This window comes from Artemia sp. Qi Xiang Cuo, chromosome 11 (genome assembly GCF_049724085.1).
Source record: "Artemia sp. Qi Xiang Cuo chromosome 11, ASM4972408v1, whole genome shotgun sequence".
In the NCBI taxonomy this organism is placed as follows: Eukaryota; Metazoa; Arthropoda; class Branchiopoda; order Anostraca; family Artemiidae; genus Artemia; species Artemia sp. Qi Xiang Cuo.
This window is the reverse complement of record NC_142804.1, coordinates 37,970,464-37,994,845: the sequence shown is the minus strand read 5'-3', so window position 1 is coordinate 37,994,845 and position 24,382 is coordinate 37,970,464. Positions and strand designations below refer to the sequence as shown.

At 37.5% G+C, this 24,382-nt stretch overlaps 1 protein-coding gene across 1 annotated transcript in view; it reads right to left on the bottom strand.

Annotated features, from left to right (window-relative positions):
* The window catches only part of Dhc64C (dynein heavy chain, cytoplasmic), a 275,177-nt gene that overhangs the window by 227,628 nt on the left and 23,167 nt on the right, over positions 1 to 24,382 (bottom strand). The window contains exon 2 of the mRNA XM_089096466.1: positions 13,919 to 14,015. Within this exon, the coding sequence (XP_088952592.1) occupies positions 13,919 to 14,015 (97 nt within the window). The remainder of the gene's footprint in view (positions 1 to 13,918; positions 14,016 to 24,382) is intronic.

Sequence of the window (24,382 nt, the reverse complement as noted above, 5' to 3'; positions counted from 1 at the left end):
ATGCAGCGTGCGGTTTTCATAGGATATTCTGTCGTTAAGAACTGGCAATATATTATTGGACTTCCGGACTTTCATTCGTAAATCTATAAATGTCGAAGACATGTCAATAAAGTAGTCTTCATTGGAAAAAATTTGAAAGTGGATATTATCGGAGAGGGGTTCTTGTGGATAAAATTGTTCATAGTATCCATGATTTACACTCACATGAACATTTTCTGCATTGAATAGATTCAATGAGGAGGTGATTGAAGGTTGAGAATCCTTATGCGGTAGATATGACATCTTAGGAAAAGAAATCTAGTTCTTTTCCTAAAAGAATTTCCTCTAGTTCTTCTTTTCTTTGACAGGGGTGATGTCTTACGTTCCTGACCTAAGTAGAGACTGATGAGTGATGCATTGTTTCTCGACCTATTTAAACCTTTTCCATTTTGTTTTAATCTCTCGCCAAGGGTTCGCGCACTGGACCTAAGATTTTCCGAAGCACTTTTGTTAAAATCCTTGCCAGAGCCCCAATCGTATAGTGGATGCAAAATCTGTTGCAGCCGGTACAATATATTTTCTAGCCAGAGGTAGTGCAGAGCGAAACAGCTTAACAAACGAAACTCAGAGAGGAAAGAAACTAACAAAATGAAAAGTAAAATAAAAAAGGGTGAAAAACGAGGATTTTGTCAGCCAGTGGCGAACCATGAAGAAGACAAAATATAAGCAAATATTTCGACAAGGACCTCCGCCAAGTCGTCCACAGTGCTAAACAAAAAAGAAGACAAAGAGAAAAAAACGAAAATCTAACCTTTCAAAGTTTACCTACCACCCAATATTAATCCTCGTTTTTTCACCCTTTTTGATTTTATTTTTCATTTTGTTAGTTTCTTTCCTCTCTGAATTTCATTTGTCATGTATAGCCAGTGTGGTCTGAGAATGTATTTGCGAAACAGGTTAGCAAACCAACAGCCAAGACCGTAGCTAGACATTGACGAACGACCTTTGTAATAGTAAATTCCATTGCCCTGTTGTCTTGGGCCAAGATTATCAACATAGCAGTCAATATCAGGACAAATAAATGCCACTTTTCTATTAGACATGTTGTTGTTGTTGAACGATGGGTCGAAAATGGCATGTAATCACAGCCAAACCTTTTGATATTGCTAGGGGATCACCTAATTCAGTTCTTAGTGTTAGTTGACTGGGTTCCAAATCGGAAGTGTTTACGGGAATATACTGAAGATGCTTTACATTGTACTGGTGAATATATTCTTGATTGGTTTTTCGTTCAAGAACTCGTAGGAGGGGAACATTGCTATTGCCAACCCGAGATGTTTCCACAAATGAAGCTTAGATAAATATACAAGTATCCGTGGAGAAGGCAGGCGGGTAGTCAGCAAAAATGAAATTTTCGTTTCCAGAAGTTTTACTGTTGATTATATTGAGGTTAAGGCCAAGAACATCTTTTAGATTATCATTGAGAATAGCCTTTTCATCAGCAATGGGTGAACTAATGTAGATCTTGCCCTCCTCCTTTGAATAGTTGAAATGAAAAGCTCCTTTTTTACGAGCGGAAATTCTTTTATTGATAGAATGACATAAATCATTCATACAGGTGAGCTCTTCATAGGGTAATTTAATATATGGATAATTCATCAAATTGATCTTTTGAATTTGTTCTTGATCACCTGAGGGTGGCGGCCAATCATAGGGTCTAATTTTTATATCATATTTGCGATCTTTTCTCAGGATGCCATATGTATTTTTGAGAATAAAGTCGTCAAGAGGCACTTCATACGCGCCGTCGAATTTGATGGTAGGGGGGTTTCGTCCAAAAATCACTTGTTCTATTCAAGTCATTGTAGAGAGGATCAGAAACATTGGACATGAAAGTCACATAAAAATCATTGGGCATCGTCAATATCTTCAACACTGGCCCAAGAATCAAAATCAGAGTTGTATCCTAGCCAGTGAACAAGCAACTGTCTCTTCCCCTGCGAGTACGACTCTTTAATATCTTTTCAATTTGATAAATTTCACTAGTGTTTCTAACTTTTTGTAGTTCATATTCATAAAAACAGCCGAGAATCTCATCATCTTTGGTGTCTCGCAGTCGAAATGTCGTGGGTGCAGTGTCTAGGATTTTAGACACTTTTAAAAGTTCAGTAATCCATAAATAATTCCCCTTTTCAAAAATATTGGTGGTTCTATTAATTCGAACAGTATCACCAACATTGAATTTCCTCTTTTTCTTCTCATTACCATTGAAATATTGCTTTAGAAAAGCATCAAATGTATTTTCACTGCAATGAACTTCCCGAGGGCTTGAGTTGGACAGAGATCGATGTGGTCGATGGTTATATATTCCCATGATTTTATCTAAACCGTGAATAAAATCAGCAGTATTTTTCAGTGTACAATATCTTCAGCGTAATAGACGAATCGTTCTTATCAATCGTTCAGCCAATGCAGCCTTTATCGGGCTGTGACTATGATAGTGTTGTATTATATTTCAATAGAACCTTTTGCACATGAGGATTAACAAATTCGCTAACGCGATCTGATTGAATTTTTCTCCAGCAATCCTGTTCAAGAATACTTTCTAAAGCATGAGCAACTTCAACACCTCTCTTTGATTGCAATGGAATGGCATAGGCATAACGACTAAAGACACTGATTGCCACTAGAATATATTTGTAGGGTGTATTGTGACGCCGTTGAATCGAGTCTAAAGTTAAAAGATCAATTTGCATTGTATGCAGAGGGAAAAGGCTATAGTTGGTCGATATTGTTTGCCATGAAGCCTGCGATTCCAATGCAGTGTGTAACTGGGCTAATTTTCTAGATACTCTTTTGCTTTTTTTACTGTGCTACCATCTATGTCAGAGACAACTTTAGTAAGCGATGTGAGGGTACTTAGACTTCCCGCTTCACCAATATTTTCATAACATGCTTCAGAACTTCAAACATTTTGAACGCAAACACGTAGTGTAATGTCCACTCCCCTTTTCCACACCGGAAGGTGATTAAATCCGTCTTCGCTTTCGAATAGCCGCCACAGGTGTTATGAAATCATTGCTGCTGCTGCTGCTAGTATTTTCCAATATTGAATCTTATTCTTTGTTAAATGGTGGTGTTGTTGTTGTTGGACGACTAAATTTTTTTAGTTTTTTTAGAATTTGCTTATTTCCAATAAGACTTTTGGGGAAGATTGATGTATTCAGAAAGGTGTATAGACTATTTTCAAATGATAAGTCCTTTACGATTCGTCACCATATCACAAATTAAATCAACTAAATTATAACTTTTTCCCTTAATTATAATTCGTTTCCCTGTGCTATCGACTTGAAGTTGATGATCAGCACTTTTCAACATGAGATATGATAATACTCTTTTACTCTGTTCTCGATAGGTGACTGGCACTAGGTTTCCAATTGATGCCACTATGGAATTCAATTCCTTCTCTTTTGATTGCACTGCTGAATCTTGAGATGTTTCCTGTTTAGAGGGATCTGTGATGATGAAGGTGGGTCTCTCACGATAAGGTCTATGTTTGTCCACACGTCGTAATGCATCTTAAATTAACACTAGCTTTTTATCATCGGCAATATTTTCCTCATTAACGAATTTGCTTAGATTGTCTCCAAAAGACCCACGGGGAAGAGGAAAAGTTCAAATGGCGTCAATTTATAGGGTTTAGCCATTCTCTAGAGAAAACTGTTTACAAGTCCTTCGATTATTGGCAGTAAAACTGTAAAGAAGCTACCGCCCGTTTGAAGGAGACATTTCCTTTAAAAAAATTTGCTTTTTTTTTCAAGCCAAGGCACGTACAGTGGAACAATGTTGCTTTGTCTGTTGTCTAACACCTTCTTGCAAGTGTACATTGCCCTCAGTTAAATTTAAACAAATTTCAGATATTAGATTAATGAAAGCATTCTCAACACCATGTTTGAGTATAGCCTTCCTGAGTAGAGGTTTTGAAGCGCCTAAAACGAAAAATAAATGTCGTTGCTCGTGTAGATTCTTCAGTGTTGTAATTACAAGTGATAGCCTTTTCTATTGTTCACTGGAAGAAGTACAGTAATTTCTTTGTCAATAATATTTATGATTACACGTAGGTCCTTGGTTGTTCTATGATTAAGATCTAATCAAATGTAGCCGTAGGGCTTGTTTGTTTCCTGAGTTTACGCTGACAGCAGGAATTTGGGGGCACCTGGATATATTTGCTTATTGAGAGTTATTAGCGAGCTAGAATAACGAACAACTCGGTAGATAATATAGATAGTGCAATTAAAAGCAAGTGTTCTCATATATTTGGTCAGATGAAACAGATTGTGTAGAACTAGGGTTGTGGAATGTACTCATGATGAGAGCGAACGGTAAACAGCTGCAGCATTTCCTGTGAGAACTGTTCAATGGATTCAGCCAAATCATCAATAATCAGCCACGATTTTGGTTCGATACTATTGAAAACATCAAGCCCCCGTATGAATTGTATTGGTATAGATGTGGAAATAGCTTTTATTTGATCGTAGGATTCCTGCCAAATACTATAGCAATAATAAATTTTCTTTGGTTTTTCCAAAAACATTTTATTTCAATTTTGAATTATTTTAGCTAAAAGTGTCGTTTTTCCAGACATTGATGGGCCACTCAGAAGCGATCTGAATGGTATTATAAATTGATACATACTGCTGCAGCTGTTGACAACAGTCAGACTACAACTAACTGTAAACTATACATGTCCAATGAAAAATTAGTAATAATAATTTTCCTGTAAATCTATCTAGTAAATTAACAATAATAACAAAAACAATATTTCATTCATTAACATAAAAACACTTTTCTGTTCAACAAGAACATTTATTGAATAAAAAACTTTGTACAACAAGAACAACAACTCTATTTGTACAACATTTTTTCACTTTTTTGTTCAACAAGAACAATATTTATTAAAAAAACACCTTTTTTTAAAAAAAAACACTATATGAACAATAAAATTTACTGTCATAAAAAAACACTTTTTGTCCATCAAGAATAGTACACACATTTTTTTGTACAATAGCACTATTTGTACAACACATAAAAAAAAAAAACTTAAAATAGCACAGTTGAACACTATGAATTTAAAAGGATACCCCTCTACCCCCTCCGGGCCGAAAGCCGGCCGCGGGCGGGACGCCCCCCCCCGGGGATTGCAGATCAAAACAGTATACAATAGTCACCGTCAATGCTGCTGCTGCTGGTTAGATTAGGTTTGAGCATTTAAGTTAATTCATGAAAGGTTGGGTTGGGTTAATTTATCAGATTAGGTTTGATTAATTTATCAGGTTAGGTTTGGGTTAGGTTAATTTATCCAGACCAAGTTGATTGCGATAGTCTACAAATTCAACCCGGTCTGAAATTCTATAGTGGCCGTGGGAAATACATTTACACCATTCTCGAGCACAAAGACTTTGGCGGATATACATGACATTGCATTCTTTTCAACTCTAACAGTATAATTTTTATACTGTAGAGAGCGAATTGCAAGCACTTGTGCTCTCGGCACTAAGCTACTCTCTAAACAGGTTCTGTAGACACTCATGTTGAAATTGTTCTTTACAAAATGTGTAGGCACCCCTTTACTCACCTGTTTTACATACCTGTTACGAGTTTCTACACAATAAAATTTAGTACCGGGGAACATCCCATATGATATCAAATCGCTCTCCATCTCTGATTTTAAAATATGTAATAGATTGGCAGCCTGAAATTTGAGCAAATCGGGGTAGAGATATGCACTTCATTTAGTGTAATACATTAACAAGTTGATTTGCTTCCCAATATCTAAATCCTCAAATAAATCACCGGTTTTTACTGATAAAAGCGGAGAATCTGTATCTCCATAGTAAACTTGAACCTCCCTCGGCCATTGTACCTTGCACACATTGTAAAAAAACGACAACATGAGCTTTTTGGAAATTTCAAGTACTGAACTACCTCCTGCTATATTCTTGTTCAGTACCACATATCTCTTTTTCCTGTGTAGAAGAACCATGCTTTTCTCTATGCTCGTAAACGATGTAAAATTGGGATCTGCAATAATTCGTGCACATTCTTGAGGGTCAGTTACGACGTCACAACGAGATCTGTTCCGTACGCTTTCACACATTTCGCCAAACGCTGAATTTAGAATGAGCTTGTACATTTCCTTTTCTACTTTACTGTTTGCCCGAGAGCGTTTATCAACAAAGGTGTCGATAAACGTCTTCAAATATAGTTTTTGATTGAATTACAGGACCCTATGTATTTTGGTGATCTTGAAACCATTGTTCACCATCCAGCGCAAAATCACATGGTGAACAACGATATTCTCTTTAGGATCCAGATCTGCAATCAGTTTCTGCTTGGAGGGGATCCAGTGGATCTCCATATCCTCAACCCATGATCGATTGTATGGACTCAGTGAGTCCTTGGTCACTGGTCTATTGATACAGGGGAAAACAAAATCTCTGACTGAATCATGAAGCGCCAATGGATTGAGACCATCAATTTCAAAGAACCATCCTTGTGGCCCATTGTCCTTGACGGTGTTAATGTTGGGGAGCTCACAAGGATTCTCAGGCCTTTTATAGTTCCCACACGGCAAAGAGTAGTGAGACATTGCCGAGGGATATAACGCGTTCATATCAAGGAAAACTGCATTTGACTTTACAGCAGTGTCTTGCCCGCTTGGATCTGTTGTCAAAACGCGATCTCCATGAAAAACATACCCACCCCTCATTGACCTTTCTACAAAAAGGTGTTGAGCTACATTAGTTATCAAGCGTATTTATTCCCTACTAATTTTGAAAATCAAGTCCATCACCAAATGTGGTGTGAAAAATAATATCCTATATCTAGTCAACACTCTGAATAGATTTGATCTGTGTTTTTATTGACAGTATCTAACAGATTCAAAACTTCACTGGCCAAGTACAGTCTACAATAATTCAACCCATTTTTATAGTTACCCTTAGCCCACACTTTCTTGGCAAATCCATATTCCTCGGCAGTGCATTCACTGTTGGCGAGTGAATTAAAGAAGGCTTCCATTGAACGTAGTTTTAACTTGCTTAAATAAACGCCAGAGGAGAAGTAGTCGTTTGCATTTACACCTTTATAGGTCAACAGATCAAATATTTCACTGTCTGGAAAGTGCTGTTTAAGCAAAGGAAAACTATCAAAATTGTCGTTTTTCAGCACTTGAATCAATTGACTCAATACTTTGGGGAAAAAACTATACGAATCGAAAAACCTGAATTTATTCAGACATGTATGCCCGTTATTCACTACCTTCCATTTCAACTCGAAAAGCACTAACTTCTCAGCTGATCTGGGGTTGATATAATTGGCAAATGAAATATTTACCCATGGACTATCTACTCCCCCCCCCTCCCTGTGCATACGTGCCAATGCCGGTAAAATAAATTTTATATCATAATTTGAATTATAAATTACAACTGGAATGAAAAACTCTTGGGTTCCATTGACGTTACATGATCGGTGTGCTACCCCTCTAAAAATACTGTCCCCAGAGGATATTTTCTGCCAAACGTGATTGTGGTCTCTGAATTTCCCCGTCCCTCTCTTTTCCTCCTATTGCCTTTCCCCTTATCCCCCTCTTCAAACTCCCCCTAACAAACCCAACATATTTTTTGATTTTTAATCGCGAGACGATCCTCTGCAGAGAATAACATTGGGTAATGGGTATTTCTAAATCGAGAAACAGCGCCATTAGTGGAGCCAATTAATTTGGTCAGTGCCTTGACCATGCACTCACCCTAATCCAACGTTTCAACTATTTCTAACAACTGCGTAGTGTTAGAACTGTCTCTTTGTGCATGAGCGTAGGAGACCGCTCTGGCTCAATGTTTTTCGGTTTGATTCGGAAATTAAGGAATGTTCAGTTCCATCAATGTTACTTCACAGTCTAAATATATTTTAGAGCTTTGGAGGAGTATATTTTGAAAATTTTTAAAACGTAAAACGGTCATATACCCCGAAACCATTGTCACTGACTGATAGCCATACCGTCTACAATGCTTCATGTGATCCCGTAGTTTTAAGTCGCTAAGAAATTGTGACAAGCATAACGGACAGTAGAGACATACCCCTATTTTCTTACCCCCCCCCAAAACTCTACTGATGTCTGTAACTGGGTTGAAATGGCCAATTGCATTGAGGTCACTAGGTGGTGTGTACAACCAAACCCAGTGCTTCACCACTTGAATTGACGGGCCCCTTACTGGGAACACCACCCCCTTCTTTTTAGAACGAGCCCCATTCTCAAATTCAGTTTCATACTGAACCACAGTAACACCGATATTTAAATGGGCTTTTTCCCTTTCAAAAATATCAATGGACCTGAGCGTTACTGGGTATTTTCCCTCTAAACAAGAAAAATCTACAGTGGGAAAATCGGATCCTACCGTCCCATGTACAGCCCAGTATTCTAAATTCGTCTTTGTGGCGTCACGTGCTAGAGGCTCAAATGCTGGCATGAGGAAAGCGTACATGAAACATTTTTGACCTGTCTCAAAACAGATTCGTTGAACGCCCTGACATCCTTCTAAATCGGGATTATATTTTAAAACTATATCCCTCTCAGACCCCCCCCCCCCTCTTAAAATAAAATCTTTTTTAAATTTACAAATTCTTACGCTAAAATCTCCAGTAAACAAAATCACTTATCTTCTACTATTTTCGTTATAATTTTCGAGATACGTTATAATTTGGCCTACCCAATCCATAAAAACTGTTTCTTTACTTTATAAATGTGAATATACAACTTGCGTCTTGGTAAGTACATAATGATGATAAACTTTGCTTTTAACCTCATTTAAATAAAACACCTTTAAAACAATTTAAACCTTAATTCAATCCCTACCCCCCCCCCCCCACTACTGAATCTAGTTTTATAAGAGTGCACGAATTCTATTTACATATATATAGACAATTTGTTTAGGATCAAATACAAAATTACCCCCCATAAGCAAATTAAAAGGATCCCTAAAAGTCGCAGTGTAGACAACTATCGTATTTAAAATTGAATTTGACAGCTGAAAGTCAGGAAAACCCATAAATTGGGTATTGTCACCCTCCTCCTCCCCCTCTTGTATATTATCACCACCCCTCCCCCACATTGTTGATCAATAGGGTTGTTCGAAGCCATTTCATCCTCCTCCTCCCCCTCTTGTATATTATCAGCACCCCCACCCCCACATTGTTCAGCAATAGGGCTGTTCGAAGCCACTTCATTTGTTTAAAGTGTGTTCATGTAATCAGTGGGGGGGGGGTTCACCGTTAATTCATTGGCAAAATACACTAAAAGCTGCAAAGTATTCGGACTTAGCAAAGGTAAGTCCCCCTCCTCAACTGCGCTACTATCTACATTAAAATAATCAGTTAAAGAATCATCAATATTGACATGAATTTCGTTAAAAATACCATTCCATGGTGAATTGTTGCAGAACTCCACAGGCGCGTCTTCTTATCCAACTGACGAGCAGGGGGGAAATGGCGAATATGGAACCAATGCAAACTATAAAAGAAAATTGCACGTTTTCAAAGTGTCTAAATCACCCTATTTTTAAAATTGGATTATTATTTACATGTGCTTAGTAGCATTTGGTTTACTCTATATATTCTGAAAGTTCCAACTTAATATAAGATATTTACAATCTAAAAGATGACATAGGAGGTTTTGATTTTGTTCAAACAACCCCTCAAAAAGTTTCATATTAATACTCTATCTGCTTTGAAAAAAACGGGGTCTTTACTTGATTTGAAATGGATAGCCTATCCCTTTCAGGCCATATCCTCTCATGATACACAACTCATTCCGATAGAAAGCTGTTTTATAATATTTGTAGAAGAAAGGTGAAGCATTCGCTAATAAAGCAGTTTATATCGCAAAGATTTTGCTACTTACTATGGGAAATTATGACCGGAATAAAGTACCTTTTTATTTGGCTTCACTAAGAGAATTCAGCTGGCTGAGTGTATGCAACAATTAAACAATTCAAAGAGAGAACGCTATATTTTATCAGGATGAAAAATAGCGAAAAATGTATTTTAATATCCCTAACACGCTTTTACTGTGTTGAAAAATGGTGAAATGAAAGGCCTAAAAAAGATAGAAGAAATAGGTAGAAATCTTTTTTTTTCTAACCAGATAGAAAGTAGAGGTAAAAATGCTTACATTTCCATATTCCGACTGGACTTGTGTGCCAGATGGTCCTGGTAGTGTGTATTGGAGAATGGACGGGTCAGCAGTATCAGTGGCTTGCATCGATGCGGTGGCGGCGGCGATGTCACTAGCTTGTACAGATGAGCCAGTTGGGTTCATCATCTTGTGAGCAGCCGCCCATTCTCTTTTCGGTTTTTGACCAGACTGTATTGCTGTCTGCATGGAGGACACAGGGGGCTTGTAAAGCGTGGCCCTGGATGGCTCAGCTATCTCCAGTTGTTGCATTGGAGTAGCAACATTAGCCTTAGCTCTCTTTTGAGGGGGAGGCACACATTCATCAAAATTATCCTTAAAAAGAAAAAAAAATTTAGTATAAAATAACAATTCCCCTTTTTACAGAAGAAATATTAGTACCCCCACTCCAAACCAGAATTTATTGTAAGGTATAATTTCATCTATAAAGCATTTGTCTCAAACAAGCCCCTCTCCCTTTTCAGTAAAGAAAAAGTTGAAATTTTGCGACAGATAGAAACGTTAGTAGCAAAAGAAACAGAGGGTATTTAGATATAAGCTTTAAATTAGATAAAAAAAAGATCGTTAACCCAACAGCTCATAGGCCTAAAATTTGCAATCATAGGTTAAAAATGCTAGCTAATTTACGCATAATATAGTCTTCATGCAACTCCTAAATAATTATGCTTTCTAGCCTAATATTATCAAAGTTAAAAACCATAGTTTTCACCCCCTCTCCCACTGAGAATATAAAAGACACTTTATCGAAAGAAAGCTAGAAAAAAGGAATAATATGCACTCTAACAGCGAAACCTTTGGCTAAGCCGCTATCGTAATTCACGCGAATTAAGATACAGGATGCACTTGAAAGATATCAATAATTATCCCTATTTAAATCTTAGCAGAAATGTTTAAGTCAGGTTAGCGGCTTAGACGGAAACAGTATATTATTATCTAAGGGTTGACAGAAAGTTGGCTGTCACTTTTAGGTAGGATACAGAAAGAATAAATTTATCAAAAAACAGAATTATGTCCAATGAAAGAATTAAAATCGTAAACAGGGGGGAGGGGGGAGGTTTACATGGTAAAAAAAAGTATATTTTACGCTTTCTATCGAGTATAAACATCATATAGTGGTGATTTGTATTGGGAGGGGGTAAACCCTGAATTTGAATTTACTAGAGGGGGACTATGTAAAATGATTTTATTTGGAAATAACCTAAGAAAATTTATTATTACAGAACTCACATTATAAATCGATGTAGCCAAAGTTTCCAACTCATCAATATTCAATGCTTTATCCATGATGTCTTAAAACAGTATGATAGTTTAACCACAACGCATGTAAGGTTATATACAAAATCTCGAAGGTGAATTGTGATATACTGGCAAACCTTACGTAACTTCCCTGATTGACTTAGAAAGAGACATGTGATCTTGTCCCGTTAGAATCAATAATTCACCGTCAGATTATGTAATCAATTTCCCAGAAATCTACTTCCCCTCTTGTCCTAGTCGATTATGCAATCAATTTATCAGAAATTCTCTCCCCGTCGTGGATCAATAATCCTTGAATAAATTATAGCCTGTCAGCGTTAGACTCAATTATAGATGGCAACAGTGGTGTCGTTTCGGCGTCGAAAGGGCTTCCCTACTTACATACTGACTGTATAGATCAATTCTATCAAAATTAAAAGCGATATAAAATTAAAAACATCACAAGATGATCATCGGAATAGCTGTAAACGCTACGGGGTAGTGCTGGATCGTTCAGCCTCTAAGAGAATTGCTGTTTTTCTGTGAAACTTTTGATAAGTATGATAAGTCTAGAAAAATCGTAGTTTTTTTGTGCGCACTTTCAAGTTCCGGAATACAATTTTAAAAGAGTACAATACAGAAAAGAACCCTCAAGATTACACAGAATTTTTGAGTTATTAGTTATCTACTGTACAAACTGATAATACCCAACAAATTAGGAAAACAGATAAATCATCAGTAGTAAACTATTCAGAAGACATGAATATCACTAAAACACAACAATCTCATTCAGAGCAAAATGTTTCATATACTTTTAATGGTCGTGCATCTATTCACCTGTTACCATGGTCCACTTCTACAGCTTTTGTGAATGCTATGCTACAAGACAAGACGAATCGCACCTAAACAGAAAGTTTTGAAAAGAGGTCGTTGTTTTTTATTTTTATTAGAAACCAAATGTAAAGCATATGGAGCTAAAGTTGCGCAAAAAGCATGCTTCTGTTGGAGTAGCCTTTCATGATAATTCGCATGTGATCATCAACAAAGACAAAATTGTTTCTAACTCTACTCTACCTAAGTAGGTGATATTGAGAGAATCTTTTCGGGATTCGATAAATAAGAGCCAGTTCATGTCAGCTTTAGTATGCTTCCATCTTGTACCAATCTTCTAAACTTAATGGCTTTTCCCGTTAAACGTTGAAGCAGGGTTTGTCCCATGAATTATTCTAAATTCCCTTTGAAGGAACAGATTGCTGGATAGCTTCAGACACTTGCAGCTTCATAAAGCAATGCTGCTTTATCAGGTTGTGTCATGACAAACAAAATCTCAACGGCATTTTGTCACAACAAACAAAAAAAGAGCCAATTACAAGTTGCATAATAGTAGTAGTTCGGAAGAGTCTACTCAGGTTTGTGGAGTAATTTTGGATTACCATGATCTAGAACAGCCAAATAAACACAATTTCAATATGGAGCCCTCAAAACAACAGCTCAATTCAGATTGTTTTATAATCACTGTATTTAAGCTGTGTCCACAATACTCCTATAAAACTTAATGGGACATAGAACTTTTTTTCAAATTGGTTTTGTAGTCACTGCTATCCTCGACCTTTGATTATACAGACACAATAATTAAAAAAAATCTAAAGCTTTTCGACCAGGCATATTCTCAAAGAAATAACAGTTATACAAGCAAAACCTAAAAAAAGGCATGAGAGTCCATTTTTGTATCCCACACAATGACAAATGAAAGCAAACGACCCGAGTTTACAAATCCAAAGCTCAACTTGAATTTTTACAGCCCTCCCCTCTAGACTACATAGCCTATATCATAGGAATCTCTTTCTGCCACTATATATATTTATGCTCAATACCAATGCCTTAAGCCTTTCCTTTCCTATTCACAAGTGAGACAAGCGTTTCTTGGGTTTTATTCTTCATGTTGTAATCAAACAACTTAAGGAAGGGCTTGGAACACGATAACTAACAAAAACCAAAATGGCATTTAATATCTAACCAGGGTCCATGGAAAAACAGTTGGAAAGCTCTTGTTAAAGACATCAAACAAACAACCGTTAACTAAGCTAAATTAACTGAGAATTAACTAATAAAAATTAACACTTAAAATATTAATTTACAATCAGTAAAAAAAAATTGTACTTTGACAATTTTTATGAATTTGAATACTTGTATTGTTGCTTTATTTTTTTTCGTGTTCTAGATCTAATCTTGTTTATCTGCTGGTAATTGTAACGTTTCCGAAATAATTGATTGATAATTCTATTTTATTTTGCTCTCTTCAGAAAAAAAGTCCTGTTCATTCTGATTTTACTCTCTTTATTAGATGTACGACAATGCATCCTTTTGTTACCAAAACCAAGCATGGCATAATAAAAACAACCAGAAAACACTTATTTTAGTAATACTTTATAATACTAAAGAGAAATAAAATACCTGATCATTTTGCTGGAAGAAAAATGCACTTCATTAGAAATGAAGTAGTTGACACTTCTTTGTTCCTCTTCACCTTCTCCAACAGAGGCATCTTCATCTGGAAAGAGAAGAACTAATAAGAATCTCACCAAGACTCTAGGAGTGACATTGAGGAATTTGAATGGCCGTGATGGCAAGCAGCACACAATCAACAGTTTCTAGTAGGAATTCTACTCATTGAGTGTCTTTATCAAATTTATTTTAATATAGTACTGTATGTACTATTTCTTTGAACGACCACTCAATATACTGTATTTCTAAACAAGGTGTATCTAGGCCATTTAGAAACCTTCAATGGGGTACATCAAGGAGGCATGCTGTCACTGAAGTTCTTCACTTTATATATTAATGATTTGGCAGAGTACCTTGAACAGAGATGGGCCCCGGTCATGTCATTAGCGAATATTCTATTTCATTGTTTACTATTTGTAGATGACACAGCTTTGGAGGGGAACTTAGCCAAGAAGCTTCAAACTCTCCCAAATTTAGCTGAGGTTTACTTAGAAAAAAGAGAAATTGAAGCTAAACGCATCCAAGACTCAGATTGTCATCTTTCATAGTGAAAACCCAAATGGACAGGCCTGATTTATCATTTACTTATAAAGGTGAGTCAATAAAAGTAGCCCCGAGATATAAGTACTTGGGATATGTGCTCACAGCAACTGGGACCAGGACCAAACACATTGAGTTGCTGATTTCACGTGGACAGGCAGCTACATGTGGTCTACTCCAGCAGAAGCACATAATAGGATTTAAGATAATGAAGATGCATAAGTACATCTTCATGACTAAAACCTAGCAGTTGCCCATTATGGCAGCGAGTTGTGGGAAGCCACTGCAGTGAGACAATTGGAGTCTCTGCAGTTTATGTATTTTAAAAAAGAAGTAGACTTGACTAATAATTTTAGTAGTTTCGTTGTTATAGATGACCTGGGTTTACCGAACTTGCATCATAAGAGGATTATACAGATGATTAGGTTTTTGGTTACAGATAATAAATTTGCCCGGTAACCATCTAGCAAAGGCGGCTTAAGGTGGGATGTTGAAATTTTCTAAAAAGGAAGCATGGCCAAAACAGGCTTAAAATCTGCAGGATAAATCTGACTTCTCATGAAAATGGGATGAGGGCCAGGGTCCAATTGCAAATCTGATTATTTTCTTAGTATGTTGGATTTGCGCCTTAAGGACCAGGAGATTCAGATTTGGCTTACTGGTGTTGAAAAGTCATGCACTCTTAAGATTTTATAAGCAGATCAAAGTAGTGCATGGAGAGGAATTTTACTTGAGACTGAACCTACCATGGAGGACAGTGAAGTATTGGTTGGAGGTGCAAGCAAATTGTTTGCCATTGCCTAGGGGACACGGGGATTCTTATGATGAAGATGACCAGGGAGGTTGGAGCGCTTGTCCCATTTGTGGGGAATATGAGGATGGCCAGGAACAATTTATGAGTAATTGCCAAATTTTGGAGAACCCAAGAAAAATATAAGGCTTTTTTGGCTGGGATGTACCACGGCTCCTAGGTATCTTAAGAGACCTCTTCTAGGGAGGTAATTATGGCAGTGGAAAGTTTTATAGGGAACGCTTTAGAGGCAGAGAAGTTATAATTTCAAAGTTTTGAGTGCTACTGCTTGATTTATTCAACTTTTATATGCATATATGTCTTTTTTGTGTATTAAATAAAAAAAAAGTTTTTTTTAACAGAAGTAAAGAGCGAAATTATGTCTTCAGCAAGATTTAAAAAGATAACAGACATTACAATGAATAATCAACTAAAAGTTAAAAGAAACAACTTAATAAAAATAAAACCAATAATGAACTTACAGTTTACAAAAAATTAAATTAATATTTAACTCAAACTCTAAGCGAACAGAAATTGCTCGACGAATTAACGAGGAAGTCGTCTTTGTTGTACCCCAATTAAAATTTTAAGACATTACATTAGGCAGGAATGAGCCCAAATAGATATTATATTATAATATCTAGAAATTATAATACAGAAACTAAAGTTTCTGTATTAAACCCGGCAAAGCTTCTTTTACCTGGTTATGATTAACAACAAAAAGCATCGGACCAAACAGCCATTTCGACGACGACCTGTAGCACGTCCACCGACCATCCAAACGGACTTGTTTACAGTAGCCCACTGCAATGTACGAGGTCTCAGATCTGAGTTTGACTGGTTCCTACATTTAGTGAACTCGGTCAAGCCATCTATCATGTGCATCACTGAGACCATTCTAAACGAGGAAACTCAGAGCAGTGAGGTTGCCATACAGGGATACACGCTCCTCAGGTGGGATCGAGAGCGTATTGTAGGTGCTAAATACAGAGGATGAGGTGTCGGTGTTTATATGCAGAGCCAGATACCTTATTCATAACTGAACATACCGGATTCAGCAGGCGAAGAAGCTCTGTGGGTCAGGGTGACCCTCCTAAATAAATCCGTGATTGTCGGTACCGTGTATAACCCTCCAACTTACCAGATTACCAGCTACATTGAAACCTCCCTTGAATATATTCGGGACAAGCACGCTAAGTCTGCCATTATTCTTCATGGAGACTTCAACGTCCATCATAGCGTGTGGCTTTAGAGCAAAAATACTGATACGGACGGGTCGGACTTGTATGATCTATCTCTCTCTTACGGGCTGGAAAAACTTGTCGATTTTAACGCGTATCACAGCCTAAAAGGATCATCTTGTATTGACCTCTTTCTGACAGATCACCCTGACTTCTCTATGTTAGACGCTCATGCTTTCACCAGTTACCACGTTGACGTCGTTGCACGTGGAAATCTACGTATTCCGCCTCCAGTAAAGCATGAACGAACAATCTGGCTATACAAAAGAGGTGGTTGGGACGGTTAGAGAAACTCTTTTTTCTCAGCAGTGGAGAGCCTTCCTCCTGGAAGGTCCAGAGAAAGCTGCAGATAAGTACCATCAGGCCATAGTTGACTCTGTCGAAAAGCATATCCCTTCAAAGCGGATCAAGTTGTCCAGTAAGGACAAACCTTGGTTCAACGCCCAGTGTAAGAAGACAATCCGAGCAAAGCAAAAGGCACACAAGCGATGGCTACTTTCGAAGAGCAAAGAGGACAGAATTACATTCATAAATGCGCGCAAAGATGCAGTTCGAGCGATTCGGCAGTCCCGGGTTCAGTATAAGGAGAAATTCGCCACCAAACTTCAACTTGCTTCGGCAAAGAGTTGGTGGAAAATTGTCAAGGAGGCTTTACCGTCGTCCAAGGGGACCGCAATTCCTTCTCTCCAGAGTAACGGGACAGTGGTACAAGATCTACAGGCAAAGGCTGAAGCTCTTGCTAAGGCTTTTGCCGAATTCTCGAATCTAGACGATGACGGTAGAGAAGTGCCAAATTCTCCGACCGAACCGACACTGTCCTCGAACACGTGAATTTTTCCGCTCCCAAGATCCTTCGCATTCTGCAACATCTGGATGTGACCAAAGCCACGGGTCCTGACAACATACCAAATGTTGTCCTCAAATCCTGCAGTGCCGAACTAGCTGGACCCTTGTCATTGCTTTTCCGGCTGTGCTTTTGCTCCGGAACCTTCCCACGAACATGGAAGTCCGCCCATGTTATACAAACTCTAAAGCCAGAAGGCGATCCAACATCGGGCTCCTACAGGCCTATTAGCCTTCTCTCCTGTGTTGGCAAAGTCTACGAGAGCGAAAGTCAACACTTCTTCAGTACCTGGAATCAAATGACCTTCTAGACGATCGCCAATATGGATTCCGCCGGAAACGCTCAACATTAGACTGCCTAGTGGCCCAGTATCAGGAGTGGATAGAACTACTGGCAATGGAATGCGGCATCAGGCTGCTATCCGTCGACATTGCAAAAGCTTTTGATAGGATATGACACCTTGGCCTGCTAAAGAAACTCTATGTGTATTGTCGTCGTGGTTGCCAGTCAAAAGTGACTAAGAGTTTTCTCTACGATCGGTCACTGTAGGTTGTTATAGGCGGATTAATTTCCCGCGAATGCCGAGTGAAAGCAGGGGTACCCCAGGGCAGTATCTTGTGACCTACACTCTTCCTTATCTACATAAAAGACATGGGAGACAGCCTCGAAAACCCTCTGCATTATTTTGCCGACAATACCACGACACACTCAGCCATCCCTAAACACGAAGACCCAACACAAGCCTGCCTTTCAGTACTGATAGATCTTTTTAAAATCGAAAGGTGGTCTGATGCATGGATGACCAACTTCAATGCATCGAAAACAAAGGAGCTTCTAATTACCCGATCAAAGGTGCCACGTGAACACCCCAGTTTCATCTTCAAAAATGAAGCTATAAAGAGAGTCGACGAGCTTCGTCTACTGGGGATTCAATTCTCCCCCGATCTCTCTTGGAACAACCACCTTGATCGGGTGAGAACCCTCCTGCGCAAGAAAGCTGGGAGTTACTCTTCGCTGCAAAAACCTTCTTCCATCAAGCTCGATCATCCCACTCTACAATTCTTGCATCAGACCCATAGCTGAATATGGATGCCCGCTATTTGCTGGTGCTCCGAAAACGCTGTTGGCACCACTTCAGAAGATCCAGAATAGGGCAAATAGGGCGGGCTGCTCCTCTACACAAGAATTACTCCAGCCTCTAAATGAAAGGTTTGATGTAGCGTCGATGGCTGTTTTCTACAAGTACATGAATTCGCCTCCCTCAGACGAGCTCTCTGGAATTGTGCCCCCCTTTGTCCAGCCGACAAGGCAGACACGAAGGCACACAGCTCGGTCCAATTATCTAAAGGAGGATACGCCAAAACCGAGTACTTGAGGAACAGCTTCCTCCATCGTTGCACTTCTATCTGGAACGATCTTCCTGGGGATATTATCCCTGCAAATCCCTCTGTTGACGCCTACAAAACAAGGTTTAATCGACATTTAAAATCGCGTGGCCATTGCAAGAGGTAATTGAATAGCGGCATATCAGATACGTTGAAGTACCTGACGCCGTGAATATTGGAATAAAAAAAAGTTAAAAGAAACAAATATTAGACTTAATAAAAAAAGAAACCAATCATAAGCTTAAAATGTACCAAGAATAAAATTGATGTTCCACTCAAACTCAAAACGAAAAGAAATTACTAAATATATGAAGGGGGATGTTTCCCCCTTGTACTCCAATTATAGTGCGATTGTCATTCGCGCTTTACTGAACTTCAGATCGGATGGAGCTCATTCGATTGGAACTCGGAAGATCTAGTGCCCTATTAAATAAAAAACAAATTTTTTCAACTGAAAGTAAGGAGCAACAATATAATTTAAAAATGACAGAAATTACTGAATATATGAGGGGGTTCGCCCCCTAGTAATACCTTGTTCTTTACGCTAAAGTTCAAACTTTGTTCCAATTCTTTGAGAATGATCCATGAATCACAAAGGCCGTTTAATTAAGATTAATTAAAAAAACTTTTTCCACAAAATAAGTTTTTAAAAGAAAAGTAAAGAACTCCATTAAACCAAAAATGAGCAAAAATAAAATAATCTACCAAACGTGAAACCACCACAAATCAGCATCAATGAGCGGATATTAACATTAGTTGAGCTCAAAACCCTATGCCTTTCCAAGGCCAGAACATAATTTGCACTTTACAGAAAAATATAAATGTTTTTACTTTTATAACTTTAATAAATCAAATAATATTAACATTTTGATTACTAAATATCAGTTCATGTATATTAAAATGACAATCCACATTCATTTGTATTTTTTCAGTAGAGTGTAAATTCTGTTCTGGTCTTGGCAAGGCATAGGGGTTTTGACCCCAACTTATGTTAATTTCTGCTCGTTTTGAGTTTAACTCGGTTATTTATTTTAATTTCTGATCGTTTTGGGTTTCATTTATTTAGCGATGCTGATTTGTGGTAGTTTCACGCTTTATAGATTATTTGATGGTATTTTTGCTCATTTTTGGTTTAATGGAGTTCCTTATTTTTATTTGAAAAACTTATTTTGTGGATAAAGTTTTTTTTTTATTTATTTCTGTTCGTTTTATACTGACATAGTCTTTTCAAGGAAAAAAGAAAATAATACTTTAAATCTTTTCGTTTTTTTTTAGGACTTTATTGTTTGGCCTGCTATTTGTATGCTGGAGAAAATTTTTCAGCAATTATTAACAGCATAAACCCTTTTAAAAATCTGGACACAAATAGTAGTGTTCAATTTAGTTTCATACCTCCTCTAGTTGACCTGAAATGGAAAACTTCGTACCATTTGCCAAATAATCTGTATACACTCCTTGATAGCTTGGATACACTTAAGCTATTTTGATTTGGTTAAATTTTAAGAGCAGAAGTAGCCCCGAAAATTTGATCATAATACCCTGAGTCGTTCATGGGATACTGTGGAGATGCCTTATTGGGAATTAGCATTAACACAGTGCATTTGATTTAATCTTTAAATCAAAAATCAAAATATTTTGAACAACATTTAGTTTTTAAACGTAATGGGCAAACGGGAGGGTATGCGTGGGAGGGGATTTAGTTGCCTCCAATCACTTTCGACTATTAAAAAGAGCATCAGCCCTTTCTATTTTCAATCGAATGAGCCCTTTTCGAAGTTCCTACGACAACTCCTTTGATATGAAGTGCCCAGAGTTAGTTGCCCTCCAATCACTTTCGACTATTAAAAAGAGCATCAACCCTTTCTATTTTCAATCGAATGAACCCTTTTCAAAGTTCCTACGACAACTCCTTCGATACGAAGTACCAAGATCAAAAAAAAAAAAAAAAAAAAAAAAAAAAAAAAAAAAAAAAAAAAAAAGGTACATTGTACCCACATCAAACTTTACTACAAAAAATGTCAAGCATTCCAATCCCTTTCGACTATTAGAAAGGGCACTAGGCATTTCAATTTCCAGTTGATTGAGCCTTTTTGTGTTTCTACGACAATCCTTTCTATAAACACCTTATATGCCCTCAGGTCATAAATTATAACCGTTGCCCGGAGGGTTGTGAGGGAGGTGTCATCCTCAAAGAACTAATTTCCAGAACTTTCAACTACGTTAAACAAAATGACTATCTCAAAATTTTGATTGTATATGTTTGGGGAAATGGTGGGCGTGAGAGGAGCGTTATTTGCTCTCCAATCACTTTCAACTATTAAAAAAGGCACTAACTCTTTCAATTTCTAATCAAATGAACCCTTTTGAAGTTTCTACGACAACGTTTTCAATAAAAACCTTATATGCCCCCAGGGCATAACTTACAACCCTTGCCCTGAGGGCTGGGGGGGGGGGGGGGGGTTCAACCTCAGACCTAATTTCTAGAACTTTCTACTATGTTAAACAAAATGGTTTGGATGTCTTTGGGGGAATGGTGGTCGTGAGAGGGGGGTTAGTTACCCTCCAATCACTTTCGACTATTAAAAATTATTTCGACTATCACTTCGACGCTATCTATAAAAACCTTATATGCCCCCAGGGCATAACTTGAAACCTTTGCCTTGGGGGCTCTGGGGGGGGGGGTGTTGTCATCCTTCAATAAATAATTTACGGAACTTTCAACTACGTTGAACAAAATGGCTATCTCAAAACTTTGATTGAATGTGTTTGGGGAAATAGTGGGCTGAGAGAGGGGTTAATTACTCTCCACTCACTTTTGACTATTAAAAAGGGCACTAGCTCTCTCAATTTTCAATCAAATGAGCCATTTTTGAAACTTCTACAACAACTTTTTATATAAGCCTTATATGCCCCCGGGGCACAACTTACAACCCTTGCACTGAGGGCTGTGAGGGGATTATCATCCTAAAAGACCTAATTTCCTGAACTTTCAAATACTTTGAAGAAAATGGATATCTCAAAATTTTGATTGGATGTGTTTGGGGAAATGGTGGGCATGAGAGGGGGGTTAGTTGCCCTTCAATCACTTTCGACAACTAAAAATGGCACTAGCCCTTTCAATATCCAGTGGAATGAGCCCTTTTTGAAGTTTCTAAAACACCGCTTTCTATAAAAACCTTATATGACCACAGGGCATAACTTACAACCCTTGCCCTGAAGGCTGTGTGCGGGGGTTGTCATCCTTAAAGACTTAATTTCCAAAACTTTCAACTACGTTGAATAAAATAGCTATTTAAAAATTTTATTGGATGTGTTTGGGGAAAAAGTGGGCGTGGAAGGGGGGCTAGTTGCCTTCAAATAATTTTCGAATATTAAAAAGAGCACTAGCCCTTTTAATTTCCAATCGAATGAGCCCTTTTTCAAGTTTCTACGAAAAAGATTTCAATAAAAACCTTATTTTCCCCCAGGGCATAACTTATAACCCTTGCCCTGAAGACTGTGGGGAGAGTGTCTTGCTCAAAGGTATAATTTCCAGAACTTTCAACTGCGTGGAACAAAATGGCTATCTCAAAATTTTTATTGGATGTGTTTGGAGAAATGGTGGGCGTGGAAGGGGTGTTAGTTGCCTTCCAATCACTTCGACTATTAAAAAGGGTACTAGCCACTCCCATTTCCAATCAAATGAGCCATTTTCGAAGTTTCTACTACAAATCCTTCAATACGAAGTGCCCTGGTTTGGAAGAAAAAAACAAAAAATAAATAATACATTGTTCAAACATCATTCATTACTTAGGCAGCGCGATTGCGCTGCCCATAATAGATAGCTCTTTTGAAAGTACTAAAAAAACTTCAGCGTAAAGAGCGAGGTATTGACTAGAGGGCGAACCCCCACATATACGTAATAATTTCTACTCATTTTAAGTTTTAATGTTGCTCCTTATTTTCAGTTGAAACAACTTGTTTTTATTTTATTTTATTTAATTTCTGATCGTTTTCTAAATAATGTTGGGAAATCCGGTGCCCCATTTATAGAAATGTTCCTTCCCCCATGAAACATCCTCCATGGAAAGATCCTCCCACGTAGCCCCCTCCTACGCCCCCCCCCCCGAAAAAATCTATCCTCAAAACGCCTGTATACTTCCCAATAACCAATACTATATAGAAACAATGGGCAAAGTTCAAAACTTGCAGCCCTTCCCCCAGGGACTGTGGGGGATTAAATCATCCTCAAAGATATATTTATTAGATTTTCGACTATGCTGAACAAAATCGCTATCTCAAAGTTTTGATCGGGTGACTTTGGGAAAAGATGAGCGTGAGAGGGGGCCTAGTTGCTCTCCAATTTCTTTGGTCACTTAAAAAGGGCACTAGAACTTTAAATTTCCGTTCGAATGAGTCCCCTAGCGATATTCTAGGACCACAGGGTTGATACAATCAACCCTGAAAAAAATAAAAACAAATAAATAAATAAACATGCATCCGTGATCTTTCTTCGTGCAAAAAAATACAAAATTCACCATTTTTACATATAGGAGCTTGAAACTTCTACAGTAGGGTTTCCTGATACGCTGAATTTGATGGTTTGATTTTCATTAAGATTCTATTACTTTTAGAGGGGTTTCTCCCCTTTTTTCGAAAATAAGGAATATTTTTTCAGGCTCGTAACTTTTGATGGGTAAGACTAAACTTGATGAAACATATATATTTGAAATCAGTATAGAAATCCAATTCTTTTGATGTATCTACTGGTATTAAAATTCCATTTTTTAGAGTTTTGGTTACTATTGAGCCGGGTTGCTTCTTTTTTACAGTTTGTTACTACAAACTGTTTGATTTAAGAGCACAAAGTGAATGGAGGGCAACCAGTCCATCCCACACACGCCTATCATTCCTAAAAATACATCCCATCAAAGTTTTAAGAGAATTTTTTTGTTGAGCATTATTTAAAGATCCAGTAATTATGTCTTTTACAATGTCAACCTCCCCAGAGTCTTCAAGTTATTGCCTGTAAGTTAGGCAATTCTTTCATTGCTTACATATAGTATATGTTATTGAGAAAAGTATGCATGTTTGAACTTTATTTTCCAAAAAGACAAAAGGAATTCAGGAGAGCCTTTCAGAGAAAGTTGAGGAGAGTGCTTAAGTAAACCAAAACACATTATGTGTATACAGGTTGTCAAAAGAGCGTAACTCACGAATGATTGGGTATATTAATTTCGAACATTAAGGAAACAATAAGGGAGATAATCAAAAAGGGAATATTTGCATGCTACCCCTATAACTACAATTATCACTACTACTACTACTAGCACTACTGCTACTACTACTTCCACACTACTCCATTTACAATATTGAGGGAAAATTTGAACTAAATCAAAAGACATTATTTGCATGCACAATGTCAAAAGAGCGTATCTCAGGAATTGAAACATGCTCGAGAATCCTTAAATATATGTCTCAAGAATTTCCATTTAAGAAATTTTAATTACAAAATTTGATACTAAATTTGAATAAATATAATTGATAATTTAAATTTGAATTAATACAATTTAAGTTTCAAAATTTAAATATGCTTTACATTATATTTAAAAAAACCTCTTTTCCATACTGTAC